The sequence below is a fragment of the Polypterus senegalus genome, chromosome 9, assembly GCF_016835505.1.
Source record: "Polypterus senegalus isolate Bchr_013 chromosome 9, ASM1683550v1, whole genome shotgun sequence".
NCBI classification, from domain to species: Eukaryota; Metazoa; Chordata; class Cladistia; order Polypteriformes; family Polypteridae; genus Polypterus; species Polypterus senegalus.
The window spans coordinates 116,214,854-116,236,453 of NC_053162.1; the positions used below are offsets into that span (position 1 = coordinate 116,214,854).

Genomic DNA, 21,600 nt, shown 5'->3' on the forward strand with positions numbered 1-21,600 from the left:
TGCTCTAGAGAGGAATGAAGGTCAGTAGGAACAAGACAAGAATACGTATGTAAATGAGAGGGAGGTCAGTGGAATGGTGAGGATGCAGGGAGTAGAGTTGGTGAAGGTGATGAGTTTAAATACTTGGGATCAACAGTACAGAGTAATGGGGGTTGTGGAAGAGAGGTGAAAAAAGAGTGCAGGCAGGGTGGACTGGGTGGAGAAGAGTGTCAGGAGTGATTTGTGACACATGGGTATCGGCAAGAGTGAAAGGGAAGGTCTATAGGATGGTAGTGAGTCCAGCTATGTTATATGGGTTGGAGACGGTGGCACTGACCAGAAAGCAGGAGACAGAGCTGGAGGTGGCAGAGTTAAAGATGTTAAGATTTGCATTGGGTGTGATGAGGATGGATAGGATTAGAAATTAGTACATTAGATAGATAGATATATACATATAATTCTTTATTGTCATTATGCATACGCATAACGAAATTGTTTTGTTGGTAGGACTTGGCCTCAAGGCAGAATACTTAAAATGCACAATACACTTTAAATAATAAAATAAACATAAGTATAAAAGACAGCAGCAATAAAACATCAAGTTCAGACTTTTCCTGAAGTAGTACGCCTGCAGAGACCAGTGATCTGTGTACGTGAGTCTGCAGTGGAGGAATACGAGTGTGTGTGTGTGTGTTTGATTACGAGGGAAAGTGCATGTGCATGTCTACAGGGGGGCAGGTTAGGGGTAGATGTAATCCAAATCATATATTATGTGATATCATCTACTGTTAAATTCTGCTCCGTACTTGTAAAGTTGTTATTTTTATACTGTATTAAGGATTTGTTCTGTTTTGCGTATTGTATTGTATTGACCCCTATCTTTTTGACACCCACCGCATGCTCCACCTACCTCGAAAGGGGTCTGTTTTTAAACTGCCTTTCCCAAAGTTTCTTCCGTTTTTTCCCTACAAGGGTTTTTTTTGGGAGTTTTTCCTTGTCTTCGTAGTACTAGGGTGTTGTACCGTGTTAGCCATTATGAATGTAAAGAAAAGCCAAGCAAAATGACACCTTTTATTGGCTAACTAAAAAGAATACAAATATGCAAGCTTTCGAGACAACTCAGGCCCCTTCTTCAGGCAAGATGTAATGGCTTGTCTTCTTAGAAAGTCAAGGCTGGGGGGCTGTCAAGAGGCAGGGCCTGTTAAAGCCCATTGAGGCACTTCTTGTGTGATTTTTTTTTTCTTAGGCTATACGAAAAATAAATTGTGTTGTATGTATGTATGTATGTATGTGTGTGTATCAGCAGGGGCAGATGGACTTCACAGCTCTGGGGAAAAAGCTGTCTTTCAGTCTGCTGGTACGTGTTTTTATGTTTCTGTACCACTTTCCCGAAGACAGTGCTACAAACAGTCCATTTCCCGGATGGGTGAGATCTGCAGCTATACATTTGGCCCTCTTCTGCACCCTTCCAGGATATACAGAGTCCAGCTCTAGTAGAGGACTTCCCAAGAGCCCCTGTGCTGTTCTCACCACCCGGGCCAAGTCCTTCCTGTCCTGTACTGTGCAGCTGCCATACCACACTGTCAAACTGTGACAGAAAATGCTTTCTGTGGAAGTTTGTGAGCAGCTGAGAGGAGAATCCCGCAAGTCTCATCTTCCTGAGGAAGAAGAGTCTTTGTTGGGCCGTCTTTACCAGGTCAGATCCGATGTGATGTGGATACCCAAGAACTTGATATTGTCCACACTCATTACAGCCTCCTCATGTGTAAATATAGTACCCATGCTCTGTTCTTCTGGACCTCCTATAGTTCACAATGACCTCTTTGGTCTTGCTGGTGTTCAAGATGAGGTTGCTGGCTGAGCACCATAGTGCTAGGTGTTGTATCTCCTGTCTGTAGTGAGTCTCATCATTGTCTGATATGAGAACCACCACGGTTGTATCATACGCAAACTTCACAACCATATTTGTGGCATGGATGGCAGAGCAATCGTGCGTAAATAGAAGAGTGCTGAGCTAAGCACAGAACCCTGTGGTGTGCCTGTGTTCAAAACCAGTGTGGCTGATGTACGCTCTCCAATTCTAACCACCTGAGGCCTGTTGGTGAGAAAGTCCCTGATTCAGAGACACAACAATGTGGACAGACCCAGATTATGAAGCTTTTGTACCAGCTTGTCTGGGATTATGGTGTTAAATGCTGAACTGAAATAGACGAATAGCATCATAACATAAGTGTTAGGGCACTGCAGATGAGTCAGGGCTGTATGAAATACTATTGAGGCGGCATCCTTTGTAGATCTCCTAATGTAGACGATCTGATGGTTGTCAGATCCAGCAGGGATGGCATCTTTAATGTACTTTAGGAGGATTCTCTGAAAGCACTTCATTATTTCGGGGGTCAGAGCCACAGGGAGGTAATCATTAAGGCAGGTGACCACTGATTTTTTTTAGGCACTGGCACAATAGTGGAGGATTTGAGGCAGACAGGGACCTTTGCAAGTTGTAGAGAGAGGCTGAAATTGACCAGAAATACTCCTGCCAATTGATCAGCACATATTTTCAGTGTCTTTTACCCAACATTGTATCTGGTTCTGCAGCTCTGTTGGTGTTGATCCTCCTCAGGGTGGACCTCACTTGGTGTAGTTGCAGGACTAGAGGCTGATGCTGCTCCTTCAGCCAAGGGAGATGTACAGTCTCCCTGCTTCTAGATGCATCAAAGCGTGCAAAGAAACTGTTCAAGGTGTCAGAGAGACTAGGGTCATAACTGACCTGCTGATTACTGCGCTTATAATCTGTTATGGTCTTTAAGCCTCTCCACATGTTCTGTGGGTCGTTGTTATCAAAATACTCCACGATACGCTGTTTGTATCTGTATTTTGCCAGGTTTATTCCTTTTTTTAGTTCTTTTTGGGCTTTGCTATATGCCAGCCTGTCGCCTGACCTATATGGAGTGTCCTAGGCTTTAAGCAGGGACCTCACCTTACTGTTCAGCCAATTGGAAACACCCTAAAGGTCTTCGTGGGCAGGACAACATCAGTACAGAACTGCACATAGGATAGGACAGATGGCGTATATCCCTCTAGATCTGAGCCTTCTTTGAACACTCCCGGGTCAGTATGCTCAAAACAGTCCTGTAATACTGAAGATGCCTCCTCAGTCCATACCTGTACTGTTCTGATTGTCGGTTTCATCTTGTAGATCATGGGAGTATAGGCTGGGACTGCGATGTGGTCCGACATGACCAGATGTGGAGCTGCTACTGCCTTGTATGCTCCTGGGATGTTGCAATAAACTTGATCCAGAATACTATTGTCTCTAGTTGGAAAGTTTATAAATCCTCGAATTTTGGGAAGCACTGCTTTTAATTCTACATGATTCAAGTCACCAGCCACAGTCATGTCTGCATTGACATTCATCCATCCACCCATCCATCATCCAACCCGCTATATCCTAATTACAGGGTCACGGGGGGTCTGCTGGAGCCAATCCTAGCCAAAACAGGGTGCAAGGCAGGAATCAAACCCCTGGCACCATAGGGCGGATTGGCGTTCATTTGTCTGCTAATCAGGCAGTACAGCTCCTCCATGGCTAATTTAGCGTTAGCTCGTGGTGGGGTATACACAGCCACTATCCGAATGGAGGAGAACTTTCTTACCGTCTTGAATGGACTGCATTTCACTGCCAGATATTCCAAGTCGGGGGAGCAGTATGTTCCAATAATGTTTGTAGATGTACACCAGGAGTTATTAATGTACAGCGCCAGCCCTCCACCTTTACAAGCTGCAGTCCTGTCTGCCCGGAATAGAGTGCACCCAACCCCCAGCTCCACCACAGCATCTGGGATGTTATTATCCAGCCAGGTCTCGGTAATAATTGCCGCACAGCTGTCCACCCTATGAGAGGCGATCCTCAGCTCAAATTGGATGGTTGGGAGACAAAGTCAAAGAGGCAAGATTGCGTTGGGCTGGTCATATGCAGAGGAGAGATGCTGAGTATATTGGGAGAAGGATGTTAAGGATAGAGCTGCCAGGTAAGAGGAAAAGAGGAAGGCCTAAGAGGAGGTTTATGGATGCGAGAGGACATGCAGGTGATGGGTGTAACAGAACAAGATGCAGGGGACAAAGATATGGGAAAAAAATGATCTGCTGTGGCAACTCCTAACGGGAGTAGCCAAAAGAAGAACTAGAAGTTTAAACTTAAACAATGAACAAAAACCTAAACTTTTAACAAAATAGTACTTGAGCAAGTATAACCTAAATTTGGCGTTCTGTGAAAATTACAGTGTAGTGCCCTCAGGTCCTGACCCGAGAGACATACAGTCCTGAGGTGGTTGAAACATGTCTGAGGAGGACGCAACCACCTGGAGAAGTCCACATAAAAGCAGCTCTATGATCACTGTTTTGCAGACAAGAAACTTAAAGAGCAGTTTACCAGATAGAAAATGTTGGGGTTCCATCTCTCTGGGTTTGTGTTCATCAGCAACTCTCACAGAGCCTAGGGACAGTAGGTGGCATACGAGTTGTCTCTGACCATAGGTCAGTGGAGTGGAGTGAAGCAAAGGCGACAGCCTGTATTAGTGGGAAAAGGGATGAAGCAGCTAGAAAATGCATCCAAAGTGCTCACTAAATGAAATGTCCATAAATGTCAATCTCTAAACTGATTTTTTTTTTGACGATGTCTCCGGTAGTCCTGACCCTTGGACACGTGTTTGACATTTATTGTGTTTGTAGTTGGTAGTTGCCTTGGGATTTTTTGGGTTCCAAAAAGTGTGCTACCACAGTAAAAAGGTTGGAAAACACTTTTCTATACCTTCTGGCATGCAAAAAGTTCTCTGTAGGAGCTGTCTCGCCTAAAACTGACACACTGCGCTACTTGTATGGTTATGTTTTGTTCATTGGATAAATTAGCAAAAATACTGCAAATTGGAATATTGGATAGGGATAATTATTATACTTGTATTTTGTAAAATTTTGTCATTATAAAAGGGCAGTCAGCACTCCAAGCTACTAGTGAGTTAAATACAGAGGTACTAGAGACTTGTTTTAGTGACACTCCAAGATAACTTACTTTGCACTCACGTGGTATGATATTGGTTCAGTCTTCTTACAGAAACATGAAATTTTTATCTTTGCGTTTTTTCTCTAGTATTGCAGGAATGCTATAAATCTCCCTCCCTACCCCCTTTCCTCCCATTCCCCTACATCTATGTGGGTATGTATAAATCACGAAAATTAACACCAATGCTACATACTGACATCTGGCACTGTGAATTGCGTAATATGAAATTTGAAACCTTTAATTGTAAAAAATTATTTCTCAAAATTTTTAAAGTTAGTAAATAAGTATGGTACTGGATGTGTATGTAATACTTAGGTTCACACTTTGCTTATTTCTGTTATTCTGTGTTGTAAAAATCCATCTTGTGAATTAAAAAAGTAACAGGAGGGATAGTCTCTTTGGGTTCATTTAAAAAAGAAAAGAAAAACTCATCTGACCACTCAATGTTTTCATTCAAAATTTTTTTTTTTTTAAATAAAAAAAAATCTAATACTTAAGCACACTAGTGATATTGGTATAATATATTGTAGTATAGTAGTGGTAGTATAACTTTGCCATAGTTTGAATTTGAACCTTGCTGTTTTCCTCTTATTTGTAGTCTTTCAATTGTTAAATCTACAATTATTTATTTATTTTTTTGGTATTTTCAAATGAATATGTGCTTAGTTCCAAGGAATGCTTAACAGTTCAGATTAAAATTATAAGTTTATTTAGTTTATAAATGCACTGCAACAAAAAGGAGTGAAATTCTCCACAAGCACAACTTGCATTGTAGAAAAAATTCAAAGTCCTCAGGTGGTATAAACTCTGCATTCTATGGTTTTCTTTGGAAAATGCTGATTTTTCCTACTTTTCTAAAGACGAGGTTGTTTGTTGCTCTTAGTAATGTTGAGGAATTGCATATTACATTCTGTGACGACTTAAGGGCATTTTATAAAACCTGAATGGAATTCTGTTGTTGCATTTTTGTTTAATCCTTGAATCCTTGAAATGAGTAATGAAAGTGTTTCTGCTGATTTTTCTCAGGTCGGACAGTCAGTGGTGAGTGTCAAGGAGAAATGCTGGATTATCGAAGAATGTTAATGGAAGACTTCTCACTGAGCCCAGAGATAGTCCTGAATTGCCGTGGTGAAATTGAGCACCATTGTTCTGGCCTTCACCGCAAGGGGCGCACTCTTCATTGCCTAATGAGAGTTGGCAGAGGGGAGAAGGGCAACCTTGGTGCTGTTTGCCAGCAGGCAGTAAGTAAAGTGAACATAGTCTGTTTTAGGTCATTTTCACTAGAGGCTCCAGTTGATTATAGTGTGAGTCAAATCATTAAATGTTTAAAATTATAACCATTCCAGTATATTTTCAAGGAGAAAAAGTTTTAGGTGCAAATTTCTATTAATTAAAGCACTATATGTGTATTCTTTAAACTCTTCAAAACTACTCCCCTTGACTTATATGCTTAATGACAGTAAGGAAATGAGCAGTAACAGCGTGCATGCTAAACAATTCCATTCATCATCCCCGGGCCTAATAATAAGGGAGGTTTTACAAAGGAAGCATAAAGTCTTTTACTTACTGTTACAGTTGAATTTCACATTTTTCCTTCACACTATATTCCATGTTTTTCTACATTTCCCCATTGTCTTCACAGCCTGCCAAAATGGCCACTGCACAGCCTACTCCAAGCTTTCACAACATAACTAAGATAGTCTTTATTTCAAAGGTCAGCTGTTTATTTAGTAAATAAACTGCATAATTTTCTGCTTCCAATGACCTTACAATTATTTTTCTATGTCACAGCCATTGTTTGATGGAGCAGTTATGCTAATAAGCATTAGTCCCTAATTGAGCATCTGTTTTCTTATCAAAGTAATTTACAGGTCATAATTTCAACCTGTTTTATGAAATGCCCAGTTTGTTGGACAGAATATTAGCTTTCTGATGTGCCTTAGTAAGCCGAAAGAAAATGTATTTGTAAATAAATGCACAGCAACATCACATCAATACTGTTTTTTCATGTTAAAGTGATTGACGTCTTTTTTTTCCAGTAAAGTAACTGAAATCACGTGCTTTTGAAAGAGGCCTCACATGTTACTCTGGAGCAAACTAATAAACGGTTTTCCAATGCCTCATTTCTTGCTGGCAATTTAGTTTGTCAAATATGCTTTCTTTTACACAGAACCGTAATGCATAAACATTTTTTGGTGAGTGGGGGTTGGGCTACACCTTTTCTAAATTGAATGTACATTTCTGGCCCTTGATAAACTGTGTGAAAAGCTGTCTGATCAGTTGTATGATCCTTCTGCTAGAACCTGTTGTGGTTCAATACTAGAAGCACTGCAGCTGCTTATGCTTCTTTCCTTTCTTAACATTTCCTAAAGAACTACAGAACACTGCAAATGCCATTGTTTTAACTCTAAAATTGTACTCTGATAATGATTGAGTACTTATTTCTTTTTTTGTCTTTATACACAAAAAACCCATGTTACAACTACAAGCAACACCATTGAATGTTGGTACCCAGGTGTGAATTGCTATCTCTCTCCTACAACACAAACTTGGCAACACCATTTAAAACACTCTAACTGCAAAATGTCTCTCTCTCGCGCTCTCTCTTTTTTCCTCTAGACAATAATCACAGAAAAATACCACCAATGATTACTTGTTTCTTTTCAGTACATGCACTAAAATAATAAGTTAATCTGAAAACCGTTGTTGCTCCAGTTATTTCAGTTTGGTTTAGAAAAACTAAAGTATAGCAGCTCACCTGAAATTCTGTGACAATCTTTTCACCAAAGTTGAGAACACAAAATGCACCACCAGCATCAATGTGAACTGGGGAAAAGAACAATATGCAAGGTGGCACAATGTGGACGGAGTATGCAAATATGAGAATGAACAGAGTGCATGAAAGTGTCCATTTCAATTTAGAGGCGTCTTAGCAAGTGTCCCTTTTTACACTTAGCTGAGCTTCACAAAAGTGTCAGAATACTAGTAACTAAACTAAAAAAAAAAAAAACTTTTGTAAAAGTCTAATTAAAGGCAACAGATTTCATCTCTCCCTTCTCAAATAAAGTACACACACCTGGCTGTCTTTCTGCTAGCAGGGTAGCTGACTTTTTTACAGTTTCTCATAGCAAAGAAGATGATACTGAGTTATCATAATACTAGCCAAAGGTAATTTCTCATAGAAATTAAGAAGTTGCTTAAAGCTGGAAACAGACTGCAGAAAACATTCTAAGATCTTGCTTCACTTTCTGTGTAAAATACACTGAATCCTGCTTTACATTTTAACATGTTCAGAATACTCTACACTTCTGTTTAGGTTGACAAGACTTTCAGGCTAAAAGATATACAGTAAAACTTTGATTCCCCTCCCATCTGTTCTGCAAGGGGCCGACACGCCTCTTAGGAAATGAGTGATAGGAGAAGTTAGTAGAAAAAGGAAGGTGTAGTGGAAGTAGGTTTTGAGTTGGGAGTCAGGAGACCATAAGCAGGATTATTTGTGGTATAGAGGAAAAAAAACTGATTGGTAGGAAAAGCTTTCTTTTATTGTTTTGGAGGTATGCTGCATAACCCAGATAATGGAGTATAAGACGGAGCAAAATTTGTGACGAAACGGAGTCCAGTACCTCTGAGTTGTATTTGCTTATTATGCTGGTCATTACAATATTTGTTAATACTATATTTTGTTAATATACTTTTGTAAATAAATACAACTATCCGCTAAACTAATCTACTGTATATCTTTTTTTTTTTAAAGTTGCTGTTCTGTTTTCCGTCTTTTCTTAGTCTTCTCTTAGCCATCACGACCTCTGTTTTGACCCCTGACAGATAATCAATGCTTTACTGTACCTGAAATGTCAGTTGAGAAGGTTAAAGTATATCACATATTGATGTCTAGAAGAACTCACAAACAAACTAGATATTGTAAACAAAAAAGTCTGGTGATAGTAGCAGCATGCTTTTTTTTGCATTAGTAAATTAATATTTTGTGTTTTGTAACCAAATTTAACATATGTTTATAGTAACGGTTTGTTTTCTCTCTCTCTGTCTATCCTATACCACCCCAACCTCCCTTTTCCTAACACTGCTAGTTACAAACACTTATCCAGGAGACTGATCCTGGTGCCGATTACAGAATTGATCGTGCCCTGAACGAAGCTTGTGAATCTGTTATTCAGACAGCCTGCAAACATATACGTAATGGAGATCCCATGTAAGTGTTTCTTTTTACTGTCTGCAAAACTATGACAACAGACTCTAATTTGCTAGGACAACATGCATTCTTAATCCTGACTGCTGCCTATCTTGATCTGTCCTCTTGGACACACTATTATATGTTTGACGAGTACCCTACCCCTCTTGCTTATGATGCTAGGCAAACTTTGTAATCACATACTTGTGATTAGAATATGTCTGTTAAATACTTCATATACAGTACATGTTAATGTTGTGCATACTTTGAGATTTTCTCAACACACATAGTGATCTCAATATAAAGCTAAGTAAATTTTTCTGTAAAAGGAATTGGTTCAAGTGGGTCTCAGCCTTGCATCTTGCTCAGTCTCCAGTAAGATCTAGAGTGTCCTTTTGAAAAGATATTTATGTACAGTGATCCCTCGCTATATTGCGCTTCGACTTTCGTGGCTTCACTCCATCGCGGATTTTAAAAGTAAGCATATCTAAATATATATCACGGATTTTTCGCTGGTTCGTGGATTTCTGCGGACAATGGGTCTTTCAATTTATGTTGCATGCTTCCTCAATTTGTTTGCCCAGTTGATTTCATACAAGGGATGCTATTGGCAGATGGCTGAGAAGCTACCCAATCAGAGCACGTATTACATATTAAATAAAACTCCTCAATGAGGTACGATATGCTTCCTGTGCGCTGCTTCGCACACTTCAAAGCTCTAACAGCCCTTATTGATTTTTCATTGTTTGCTTTTCTCTGTCTCTTCTCTCTCTGAGAAATACAGGCAGATACTTATCCATCATGCAATACCTTCAGGGAGGCGTATGATTGGCCCCATTATCTGCTCCTGACGGAGAGGGTGTGAGCAGAGGGGCTGTTTGCACAGTGGCTGTTTGCTTAGAAGATAAGGACTCGCCTGTAAAAAATGCTGAAAGGCTACCTTCACATTGATCCCTTTATTGCACCGCTTTATCGTGGTGCTTGCATACTTAAAAGCGCAAGAGCCCTATTGATTTTTGATTGTTTACTTTACTCTCTCTCTCTGACATTCTCCGCTCCTGACGTCTCTCCTTGAAGAGGAAGATATGTTTGCATTCTTTTATTTGTGAGAAAGAACTGTCATCTCTGTCTTGTCATGGAGCACAGATTAAACTTTTGACTAAAGGGTGTTACTTCATGTCTAGAGGGCTCTAATAATGTTAAAAAATGTATTTAGAAGGTCGTAAACAGGTTTTCAATGCTCTAACTGCGAAAATATTAGATTTATAAATAAAGAATCCTACTTCTTGGAAACTCATTTATCTGTCTGGAGCGGATCAACCGCTATAAACGAGGGTTTACTGTATAACTGTGCGGAGAATATTTATAAACGGTGTGGGAGAGTTTCTAAGAGCTTAAAATATACAGTATAAAAATAACCATACAAACATATGGTTTCTACTTCGCGGATTTTCACCTATCGCGGGAGGTACCGTGATCGAGGAGGGATTACTGTATTATCAATCTTATTTACCTCATGATCTTTGTCCTGTCTTGACTATACTTTTGGAAAATAACATTAATTCTGTAATAAGACATCTGCAAATTGTAAATAAGTTTTCTTCAATTTTTATCAGTTGACAGCAAGTGAATTAGCATGGTACTGCTGTTGCCTCTAAAAATTTTACTCTTGGTTATAGTAGCAAATTGAGTCGGTTGGGATTCATTCTGTTTGCCGCACTTTGTCTTACAAATTTAATACTTTATATTTAGATCACACTGCTTTCATAAATTAAAGAATTTTGTTTGCAGTGTTTATTACAGTTTATCATATCAGATATCCATCCAAATTGCTTGTCATGAGTTCAGTCTGTTTAAGATAAAATATTAACTTAAGTGAATAAAAGAATATTTTGTGATGAAGTGAAACATCAGAATGGCTAAAGACTTCATTTTATTCAGGTCAAACATGCACATGTTAAAAAAAAAATATATATTTTAACCCTGTGTTGCAGTTCAATTCAGGTTAGATTCCTACTTTTAGCCTAAGGCACCTGAGACACTGTTGAAAGCAGGTTTGGAAAATGAATACCTTCCTTTTTGTCATGAATATTTGACATGCTTATGTGTTTTTTTACCTCTTTGTAGGATTCTATCATGTCTGATGGAGCATCTTTACACTGAAAAGATGGTGGAAGATTGTGAGCATCGCCTTCTTGAGTTGCAGTACTTTATATCCCGGGACTGGAAGTGAGTCCATGTTATTTCTTTGGCCTTTCAAAAACACAACCCATCTACTGAATGTAATAATCCAGTATACTGAACACTCATTTGTACACTGAATTATGAATTGCATATACATTGATAAGAGATGGATTTTTTAAAATACTGTAAAGCGTCTCAAAGAACAGAGCCTATTCTTGCAGCCTAAGTGGACCCACCACTAAAACTGGAGTATAAAGAAAAATGGAAAATGTACACAACATAACATTCAGGTGCATTCAGAGGCTGGGTTAACTGTTTTGAAAGTTGTTGCATTTTTCATTTTTTTCCCCACTGCTTCATCAATGAGATATAACATATTTGTTTAAATATTTTTGCAACCAGTCATATTCGTATGATATATGCAACTACATAAATTAGACTACTTTAACTATATGCTTTTTAACATTACTTTACCATTTCATGTTGTAAAAAGTCTAGCCCGTGTATGGTTGTGATTGCTCAATAGCTTTAACAGAACACCAAATTAAGTATGTAAAAATGTCATTGATTTATCTGCTATTGTTAGTTGTAGAAGGTATGTGACTTTTAATTTCAGGTAGATGAAGTCAGTTCTGTGTAAAGTTAATGTGCAGATAGTACAGTTTTACATTTAACTTAATATCAAGCAGTAGGGGAAAGGAGCTAGTGTGTGAGCGGATAGCATTTGATTAGCTTCTGCTGGGGATCGGAACAGACTAGTAAAAACTGCTGTCAAGGTAAATTTGAAACAGTAAACTAATCCATAATTGAAGTTGCACAGAATGTTACTTTATTTAGTGCTGTTCAATAGGAGATTGACAAAAGCTTTTGTGCAGCATGCATTACTCAAGATAACTCAATGAAAATTTTAACTGTCCTGCCAAATTTTCTCAAAGTACAAATGTGTCAGATTTCAACAAAACTGGGAAAGAGTCGTTTCATACAGACATCACAGTAGCTACTTTTGCATTATATTTAGAACACATGTTCTTTAAATACTTTATCCCAGTGGAGCAATATCCAAATTCCTTAGATTAGATTGTAAACTAACTCTTAATTTACAGAATTCTTAATTAAAAAATATTAGAATGTAAGTTAACTCTTTGCACTTAAAACATTTTTATGAAAAATCAAATCACAGCATTTTTGAGTGCTATTGGTGCATTTTTGTAAGGAGTTGGAACACCCTATGGTAAGAGTACAGGTAATTCATATATGTACAGGAGTCTGTGTTCTTGAGTAATGCAAAAAAAAAAAAAAATCTAATTTTTGTCTCCTAGTTTCCAAAGCATTTGTTACAAGGACAAGCAATAAACTCTGGAGATTTTCTATACAAATTATTTGCAAATAAAATAAAAAATATAACAAAAATATATATATTTGCAACTGTTGCATGGTAAGCTGCCCTATTGAGTTTGTAAAGAGACCATGACTTGATCTGCAATGTAGTTGTAGCCGTAAAATATTACTTCTCACTTTAAACAGTTTGCCTTTTTCATACCTCACACAGGCATGTAAGATTTCTGGCTTGAGATGAGTTATTCTGCATACAAAACAAGCCATATAATAGTTCAGTGGTACATAATTGATATGTAGTTTACTAGGGTAACCATACTGTAGCTTTCAAAAAGACAGAATAATAGGGCATAGGGCTAATTGACACTCAACTAGTACTGGAATTTTCATTACCTTTTCTCATTAAAAGTTCAATTAAAATTTCTTGGTAAACTGTTTAAATAGTTTGTACCTTTCTTCAATAATAGCAAAATGGGGGAAAAAATTAAATATAGGCCTATTTAAAACTTTTTTTCCTACTGACCACAAAAGTCTTCACATCTGAGGGAAAAATTTAAGACACCATCATAAAGTATAGAGAAGTCCTCAGTAGTTGCAAAACCTATAATATTGCATTCAGTTGGTTTTCTGCAGGATTTATAAGATGCTCTAAATTAAAGTATTGTAAATAAATATAAAGAATGTTATAGATGCCTAAAGACTGTAATTCAGTTATTTCATTTGTGAAGTAATGTAAGTAAAGACTCATGAATTCTCTAGGAGCAAAAAGAAAGCATAGCTGGGGAAAAAAGAAAATTTGATAATGACAGCATTTTTAAGTGTTTTTCATATGCATATCTAATGCAGATTACTGGACTGCATTTATTTTAAAGCTGCAGTATTTAATGTTTCAATTTAATAGCACTACGCAAGCACTATAAGAAAAAATAAAAATATTGATAATAAAATATAAAAAAACGCAAAAAATATACAGGTACTACACTTGCGTTGTATATGCACCTGGAATAATGTTGATACAACATATTGTTCTAAAATAACTTTTGTAAAAATCTTTAATAGAAGTAAAGCTGTAAAAATCATGTCTGTCCATCTCTGTGATACAACTTGGCTCTCACTGGACTAGTTTTGTGTATTGTACATATTTTGCAGTGCTTAGATAGCTCCAAGACCATCAGGGGATTTTTTTTTTTAGCAGCTTTGCTCTAGGATTTCTGGAAATTGTAGGGCAGTGATCTGGAGCATTAACACTAGAATCCCTGAAGCCTACGAACAGAGTCATAATGCCGGGCTTCTTTAAATTCCTTCACACTTCTTTTATCAGAATCTTTGTTTTGCAAATGTTTCAATCAGCACAAGCAGCTTGCTATTCTATCCCCAACATTGATGCAGCTGAAGTCATTCACAAACTTCTTCCAGCTCAACTCTGTTTAAGTGTGATGTGTCTTGAGTCATAGGGTAAATAATATATTATTTGTAACACATCCATTTCATGTGTGTTCCATTTCTACAACAATCTAGGTAAATGTTGGATGACAGGAAATCAAGCAAGAAATGTTGACCACATAACTAAAACAAACTTTTTCCATGTTATAGTAATGACATGAAATGTATAATGTGTGAAGACTTTAGTACAAATATCACACACACACATGCGCTTTTATTCAAGAATATAACAGACAAAAAAATAAATCGTTCAATTTACATGTTGCTGTCAATGAGTTAAAAAAACCAAACTCAAATGTCAATTGACAGAAAGTTACCATGTCGTCTTGGATGGTGGAGAGGTAAGAACTGCTGCGTTGTAATCAAAAGGTTGAGGGTTCCAGTCCAGGTGTTCCTCGTTTTCAGTAGAGAACTGCTATTATCATTATTATAATATAATAACATACATTTGATCTGAGTCTGTAACTCTCAGTGTAAAAGATATTGCTGAAGGGATATAACCAGACACACACATGCTGGTGAATCATGTCTTCTTGGTATCTTGTTGTCACTTAAATTTTTTGTTATTCAGTTTTATTCTTGAATAAAAGCACACTTTTTTCGTTATACCTTTGCAAAAGTGCTAATTTTATATTCCGTGACCACTCTCTCAGATGCACACACACATTGATGCATGAAAACCTCATTAGTTGAAAATGCTGTGCCATTTGAACATTAGTTGTCATTTGAACATGATTTTTTTTTTTTCCCCGATATTGCCCATACTTGGCATTATGGTATGCTGATAATGCAGACAGACTTCTTTTTGTGCTCCTACACCGTCAGTATGGCACTGCCAGATCTAAACACTAGCGTGGAGAATTGCTCACAAACTAAAGTGACTTTACTTGCAGGTAGAAGTTCCTGTCCGATTTTATTTATGGTGTCAAGCAGAGTTGTGTTGTGGTGCAGCAGTCTATTAGCCAGCGAAAGCGATGTGAAGAAGTTGTCTATTGTTATGGTTCTGCCTTTGTTCAGTAATGGCTTTAAGACCAAAGTCTCTGAAAGTCTTTCTTCCGTGAGAAGACTAGGATCTTTTCCTAAATAAGGAGTGGTATTGCACATGTACTTTGTCTCCAAATCTGCTGCAGTCCAAAACTTTATGCCTCATTTGGTTGAGATGTATTGCAAGAAAGGACAATGAACTTTGGTTGGAAACAGTTGCTCATCAACAGTAATATGTTGCTCTGGATTGTAACTCAAAACAAAAAGTTCTCAAAAAAACATGGGCAGATGTCCGAGATCGCAGCAAATATGTTGTTTTTCACGCGTTCTGCACAGGTGTCTTTGTTGTCAAAGCGCAAATGCAGCATGATAGTCTGCTAGCGGTTACAGTGCATCATGTCTTTGATTGATGGTGCAACAAATAGTTCTGCACAGGCATCAACCGTAGCACCAACTGTGGTCATTGCTGCTGTTTTGAAAAGAATGGAGATAAACAGCATCAACTAAGAGAGGTAGAGTCCAGTTCGTTGTACCACATGATCGTCACTGACAATAAAACTGAATTAAAACAAAAAAAAAAAACGCTAACTTTTGCCAAAATTTACACCAGGTGTTACAGACTCAAATGTGTAGTGGGGAAAATAATTATTTGATCCCCTGCTGAATTTGCAAGTTTGCTCACTTACAAAGAAATGAACAGTCTCTAAATTTTATGGTAGTTTCATTTTAATCGCTTTCAACCCAACCAGAATTCTGGCTCCCTCATGTTGGTTGTGTGCCAGATTACAATCAGTCAATCAATCACAGATACTCCTGATCTCAACACATTATGTATATAAAGCACACCTGTCCACATAATCAGTATCTTCCATTACAACCTCTCCACCACAGTGGTCAAGACCAAAGAGCTGTAAAAGGACGTCAGGGGCAAGATTGTAGACCTGCACAATGGCTGGAATGGTCTGTAAGACCATCAGCAAGAAGCTTGGTGAGAAGGTGACAACTGGTGGTGTGATTATTCAGAAATGGAAGAAATATAAAATGACCATCAGTTACCCTTGGTCTGGAGTTCCATGCAAGATCTTGCTTCATGGGGTGAGGATGATCATCAGAAAGGTGAGGGACAATCTTGTTAATGATCTGAAGGCAATTGGGACAACAGTCACCAAGAACACCACTGGTAACACACTATGCTGTAATGGATTGAAATCTTGCAGCATCCACAAGGTCCCTCTGCTCAAGAAGGCACCTGTACAGGCCTGGATGTTCTCTGACAAGCTTAAGTTATTATTTATTATTCAAGAATATAACCAAAGAAAAATAAATCATTCAATAAATATGTTGCTGTCAATGAGTAAAAACTCAAGCCAAAATATAAATTGACAGAAAATAATAGCTGATATGATGGAGAGAAGGAAGGTTGATATATTGTGCGTGCAAGAGACTAATTGGGAGTGTTAGTAAGGTCAGGTGGATCGTGGTGGATTCAAATTGTTTTATCTGTTCTGAAGGAACAATATGTCAAGAGTGTTTTAGAGGTGAAGAGAGTGTCAGACAGAGTAATGATTATGAAGCTGGAAAGTGGAGGTGTGATGAAGAATGTTGTTAGTTCATATGCCCCGCAAGTTGGGTTATGCAATGGATGAGAAAGATTTCTGGAGTGATTTGCATGAAATGATGGACAGTGTACCCAAGGGACAAAGTGATGATTGGAGCAGATTTCAATGGACATGTTGGCGAAGGGAACAGAGAAGATGAGGAGTTGATGGGTTAAGTATGGTGTCAAGGAGAGGAACGAAGAAGGTCAGATAACAGTGGATTTTGCATAAAGGATGGACATGGGTGTGGTGAATACATATTTTAAGAAGAGGGAGAATAATAGGGTGACGTACAAGAGTGGAGGAAGATGCACACAGGTAGATTATATCCTATGCAGAAGAGTCAATCTGAAAGAGATTGAAGACTGCAAAGTGATGGCAGAGGAAAGTGTAGTTAGGCAGCATAGGATGGTGTTGTGCTGAGCAGTATGACCAAAATTCTATATCACAGTATTTTTCAAAATTGTACCGGTTTCACGGTATTCGACAGTATTTTTTTCCGATGCATGAGTGGATGTTAACCACATTTTCCACTGCAATTACTGCAGTAGACTGGCTAAGAATAACCTATTTCACTGTCATGAAAATTGTACATTGTGCAAAAAAACATTTTAATGTGTACACAAGTATTAATACAGGTTTGCATGGCCCCATAAAGTGATAGTTTTCAAGGAGGAGACACTAATGAAGAGAAGAAATCACATTGCATGACAGTTGCAGTCAAAATATAGAACCTTTTTATTGAACAAATGTTGCAAACAACTTAAACTAAAATTGACAACGTATTGTCAACCTTCCAAAGAGGCATTTAGACTTAGTAAAATATCCAGAGGTGCTTGTCAAAAGTTGTATTGCACTGAACACGTGTTAGAAAAGGAATAAATAGTAAATATTTTTTGTAAACCAACTACACTTTCGGTTAATGTTAACAATCTCTGTCCACCAACATGTTAAAGTGACTTTTTAAGCAACTTTACCATCATTAAACTGCATAATATTTAAACTAATAAATAATAAAAATAGTGCAACTTTCAGTAATAATACTATTATTTCAAAACTTCAAGGCCAGGTACATTACACAGTATTCACCAAAATAAAATGAAATAAACCAAGTGCAACTTGGTGATGACATCTTTACCAACTGAACTGTCATTAAGGCAAATTTCATTAATATGGACCTTGCTTCAAGCTAAGCTACAGTGGAACCTCAGGTCACGACCATAATTCATTCCAAAACTCTGGTCGTAACCTGATTTGGTCGTGACCCGAAGTAATTTCCCCCCATAGGATTGTATGTAAATACAATGAATCCGTTCCAGACCATACAAACTGTTATGTAAATATATTTTCTTTAAAGATTAAGCACAGAAACAGTTAACTATGCCATAGAATGCACAGTGTAATAGTAAACTAAATGTAAAAACATTGAATAACACTGAAACAAACACCCAGGCTCCCTGCTCAGCTGCTCGCTCACACTCTCTCTCTCTCTCTCTCTCGTTCGCTCGCTCACTCTCACTCTCTCTCTCTCCTGCACTGGCTTTCTCCTATTTATGAAGAGGCGTGGTAGTCGTGGCAATCAGCAGCTCCTGGGAACAATTACAGATGCAGACCGCTTCTCACCTGTGCACTTAGGTGAGAAACAGCCACATCACGAACTCCTCAGGAACCGCTTCGGCCACACACCACCACGCCCCCTCGCTAAGCCGCGAGTGCAGTTGTTATTTATTAAAACTGGCCTTTTTGACGGGAGCTGTGGACCTGCTATACCACAGGAGGAAGCTGGGTTGAGAGGAGGTTACAGTTTTGAGGGAGAGTCCATCTGCGTGATGCACCAAGAACAGTGTACAGTACAGGGAGAGACTGAACACGTGCAGAAATCATCGTTGCATACAAACTGGAAGGGAAACAAAATAGAGCACAAAGAGTTCACAGCAAATGCACAAGGAGAGACTGAACACTTGTGGAAATCATCTGCACGTACAAACCAGAAGGGAAACTGTTTTTTTCATCAACCGAGTGTGTGGTCGTGAACAGATGCAAAAGTTTGGCGAACTTTTTAGCCGTAACCCGATTTGTGCGTGTCCAGAGACGTTCATTAACCGAGGTTCCACTGTATATACATAAATATTAAAACTGCAACTTATATTTGTTTTATAGTGGGTCTGCGGCTTAAAAAAAAAATAAGGTCCGTTTTTAAATCCAGTTCGCCGTGTCCGTCTCTGTGGGTGTGATTGCACAACCGGGGGCATTGATGAGGTGATTGGGGCGGGTCACACCCGATCGTTCTCAATTGCTTTATCGGCTTACTGCGGTGTGTGAATAAGGTGCTGCGGCCATGGAGACATATAGTTATGGGCCGGTAGGATAGGGAGAAGGAAAAAAGAAAAGAGAGAACGCAAGGAGGTTAAAGAAGGGAAAAGGCAGTCATGGGAGGCAATCCAGACACCAGGAAGGTGAAGGCAGCACGAGCTGGGGCTCCGTGCGGGAGCGCAGGCTGAGGCGATCTAGGGGCTGGTTCACCCCACTGGTTAAGCGTGTAGAGTGGGGCGAGTGAAATGTAAGGCCTCCCAATGGATCTGAGGAGCGACTGAGTGCACGTAAAGGAAGATGGGAGGTGTGCTGACCTTGGATGTTCTGGCTGCGCAGTGTGGCGGCAGCCAAGACAGGGGTTGGCAGAAAGCAGTTTGTGCTACAAAGGTTTCGCCAGCAACGCCAGTATAGGGTGAGCCATGGGGACAGAAGGTGGTGTGCTGCAATCGGGCGAGGAAAGAGACCGCATTTTAACCTCTATTTTAACGGATTTATTTATTATGGATTTTATCCCCACGTTTCACAGGTTTTATGTATTTGCCATTTATTTGGGTACTGTATTTTTCTGAATACTGCACAATGGAAACTTTTGGTTTTACTTTTGACTATTTTTAACAAAAGCACATGAGCACTTTCCAACATCCCCTGGTTTCAATGAGATTTCTCAGCTCATCTCGATTATAACTATCGACGGTGTTGGTTCAACAGACCCATGTGGGAAGAGGGAGTCTGTAGGGGACCGGCATCGTTACACTATTACACAGTAACCAGGTACATTACATAGTATTTAAAAAAAATAAATAATAAAATGAGTACAACTCGGCTTGCAGTATTATAAAGTAGTATAGAAACAGTATTCACACATTTGAACATAATGGTCCACATCCGACCTTTTTAAACCAAAGTATCTCCAGACAACAGAAACTGCACCTTTTTTTGTCATAAGTTCTTCTGTGTCGTCATGTTCAACTTTGTCTGCTACAGCTTCCATTTAAGAAAGTTGTCTGTCCATTTTCAGCGCTAAATACCTCCTTTAACGCATGTACTCAGTTGTATGCATGTTTAGAGGTGCAGCAGTGAAAAGGTCCCCCCTTAAACAGTTTCCTGCTGCGCCACGTGCTGAACGTTGTTTAGGCTATTTAAACCGGTGTTCCGGTATAAGAAAAATCCATATCATAACAAAAATAAACATTTTTTTGTATGAACCAGTATACTGCCCAGCAGTAGGATGGTGGTCTATAGGCTGGCGAAGATCAAGAAGAGGAGAAGAGTGGGGACAGAGCCACGGATCAAATGGTAGAAGCTGAAAAAGGAAGACCTCAAGGTTGAGTTTAGGGAGGAAGTAAGACAGGCAGTGGGTGGCAGTCAGAGCTGCCAGACAGCTGGGCAACTACAGCACAAGTAGTAAGGGTGACAGCAAGAAGAGTGATTGACGTGACATCTGGACAGAGGAAGGAGGAAAAGGAATCTTGTTGTTGGAATGGAGATGCTCAGGAGAGTATACAGAAGAAGTGGGATAGTCAGAGAGATGCAGAATGTAGACAAGAGTACGAGATAAGGCACAAGGTGAAGAGAGAGGTGGCAATGGTTAAAGAAAAGGCTGGTGGGGAGTTGTATGAGAGGTTGGACACAACGGAGGGAGAAAAGGACCTGTATCGATTTGGCTAGACAGAGGGGACCGATCTGGGAAGTGTGAGCGCTGAAGTCGAAAAACATCGGGATAAACACCAATTTAAAATAAAAAGCAATTTCTTTATTCTTGGTGAGTTAGAGAGACTGCAGCCCCCCAGGGTGCTACTGGCTGGTCAGAACAGACAATCTTGCTTAAAAGAAAAAAATTCTCTTTATATTACCTAGCTTATTCATTAGCCAAAGGAAAAAAAAAAGACAGTTCATTTTGAGGTCATACATAGATTACGGTAAATTGGCTACATCCCGATTTATTACATACAGGAGTATTTCAAAACAAAGAGGCACCAGGCACTTGCATTCCTAAGGGATACAACTAGGAGATGGGGTTTAGCAGTGGCGCATGCATAACAGAATCTGTTCTTAATTGTTTAACGGTAACCTGCAACCACTTATCGCAGATTATCCTCTAAGAAAAAGGAATAATCCCTTGACAGAGTCCTAACACAGAAAGTCCAAAAAAAAAAAGCTTAATGATTTTTACAGTGAGAGATGTGCATTCAAGAAAAGAGTCCTTCAATCTTCATGGCATGTGTGGTACAGATAGTAGCACCTGGAATGGTTCCCTCCAGTGAGGTTGATGCCAATGTTTCCTTCGGGTGTCTCTGACCAGTTTCCATGTTCCAAGGGGAATCTGGAACTCCGTCGGTGGGGGACCTGTCTGCCAAGCCTTGTTACCCTATTCGTGGACTTCCTGCAGGGAGGCTCGGAGACCTGTAAGACTGGAGAGAAGATCATTGTCCACAGTATGCAGAGTGACATTTCCGATAACCATGCCAACGGGCATGGGACGTCCAGTTAAAATTTCAAATGGAGACAGTCCCAACTGC

At 39.1% G+C, this 21,600-nt stretch overlaps 1 protein-coding gene across 1 annotated transcript in view; it reads left to right on the forward strand.

Annotated features, from left to right (window-relative positions):
• glg1a (golgi glycoprotein 1a) overlaps positions 1-21,600 on the forward strand; it is a 247,916-nt gene that overhangs the window by 110,953 nt on the left and 115,363 nt on the right. The window contains exons 8-10 of the mRNA XM_039762406.1: positions 6,062-6,276; positions 9,124-9,245; positions 11,352-11,453. Of these exons, the coding sequence (XP_039618340.1) occupies positions 6,062-6,276; positions 9,124-9,245; positions 11,352-11,453 (439 nt within the window). The remainder of the gene's footprint in view (positions 1-6,061; positions 6,277-9,123; positions 9,246-11,351; positions 11,454-21,600) is intronic.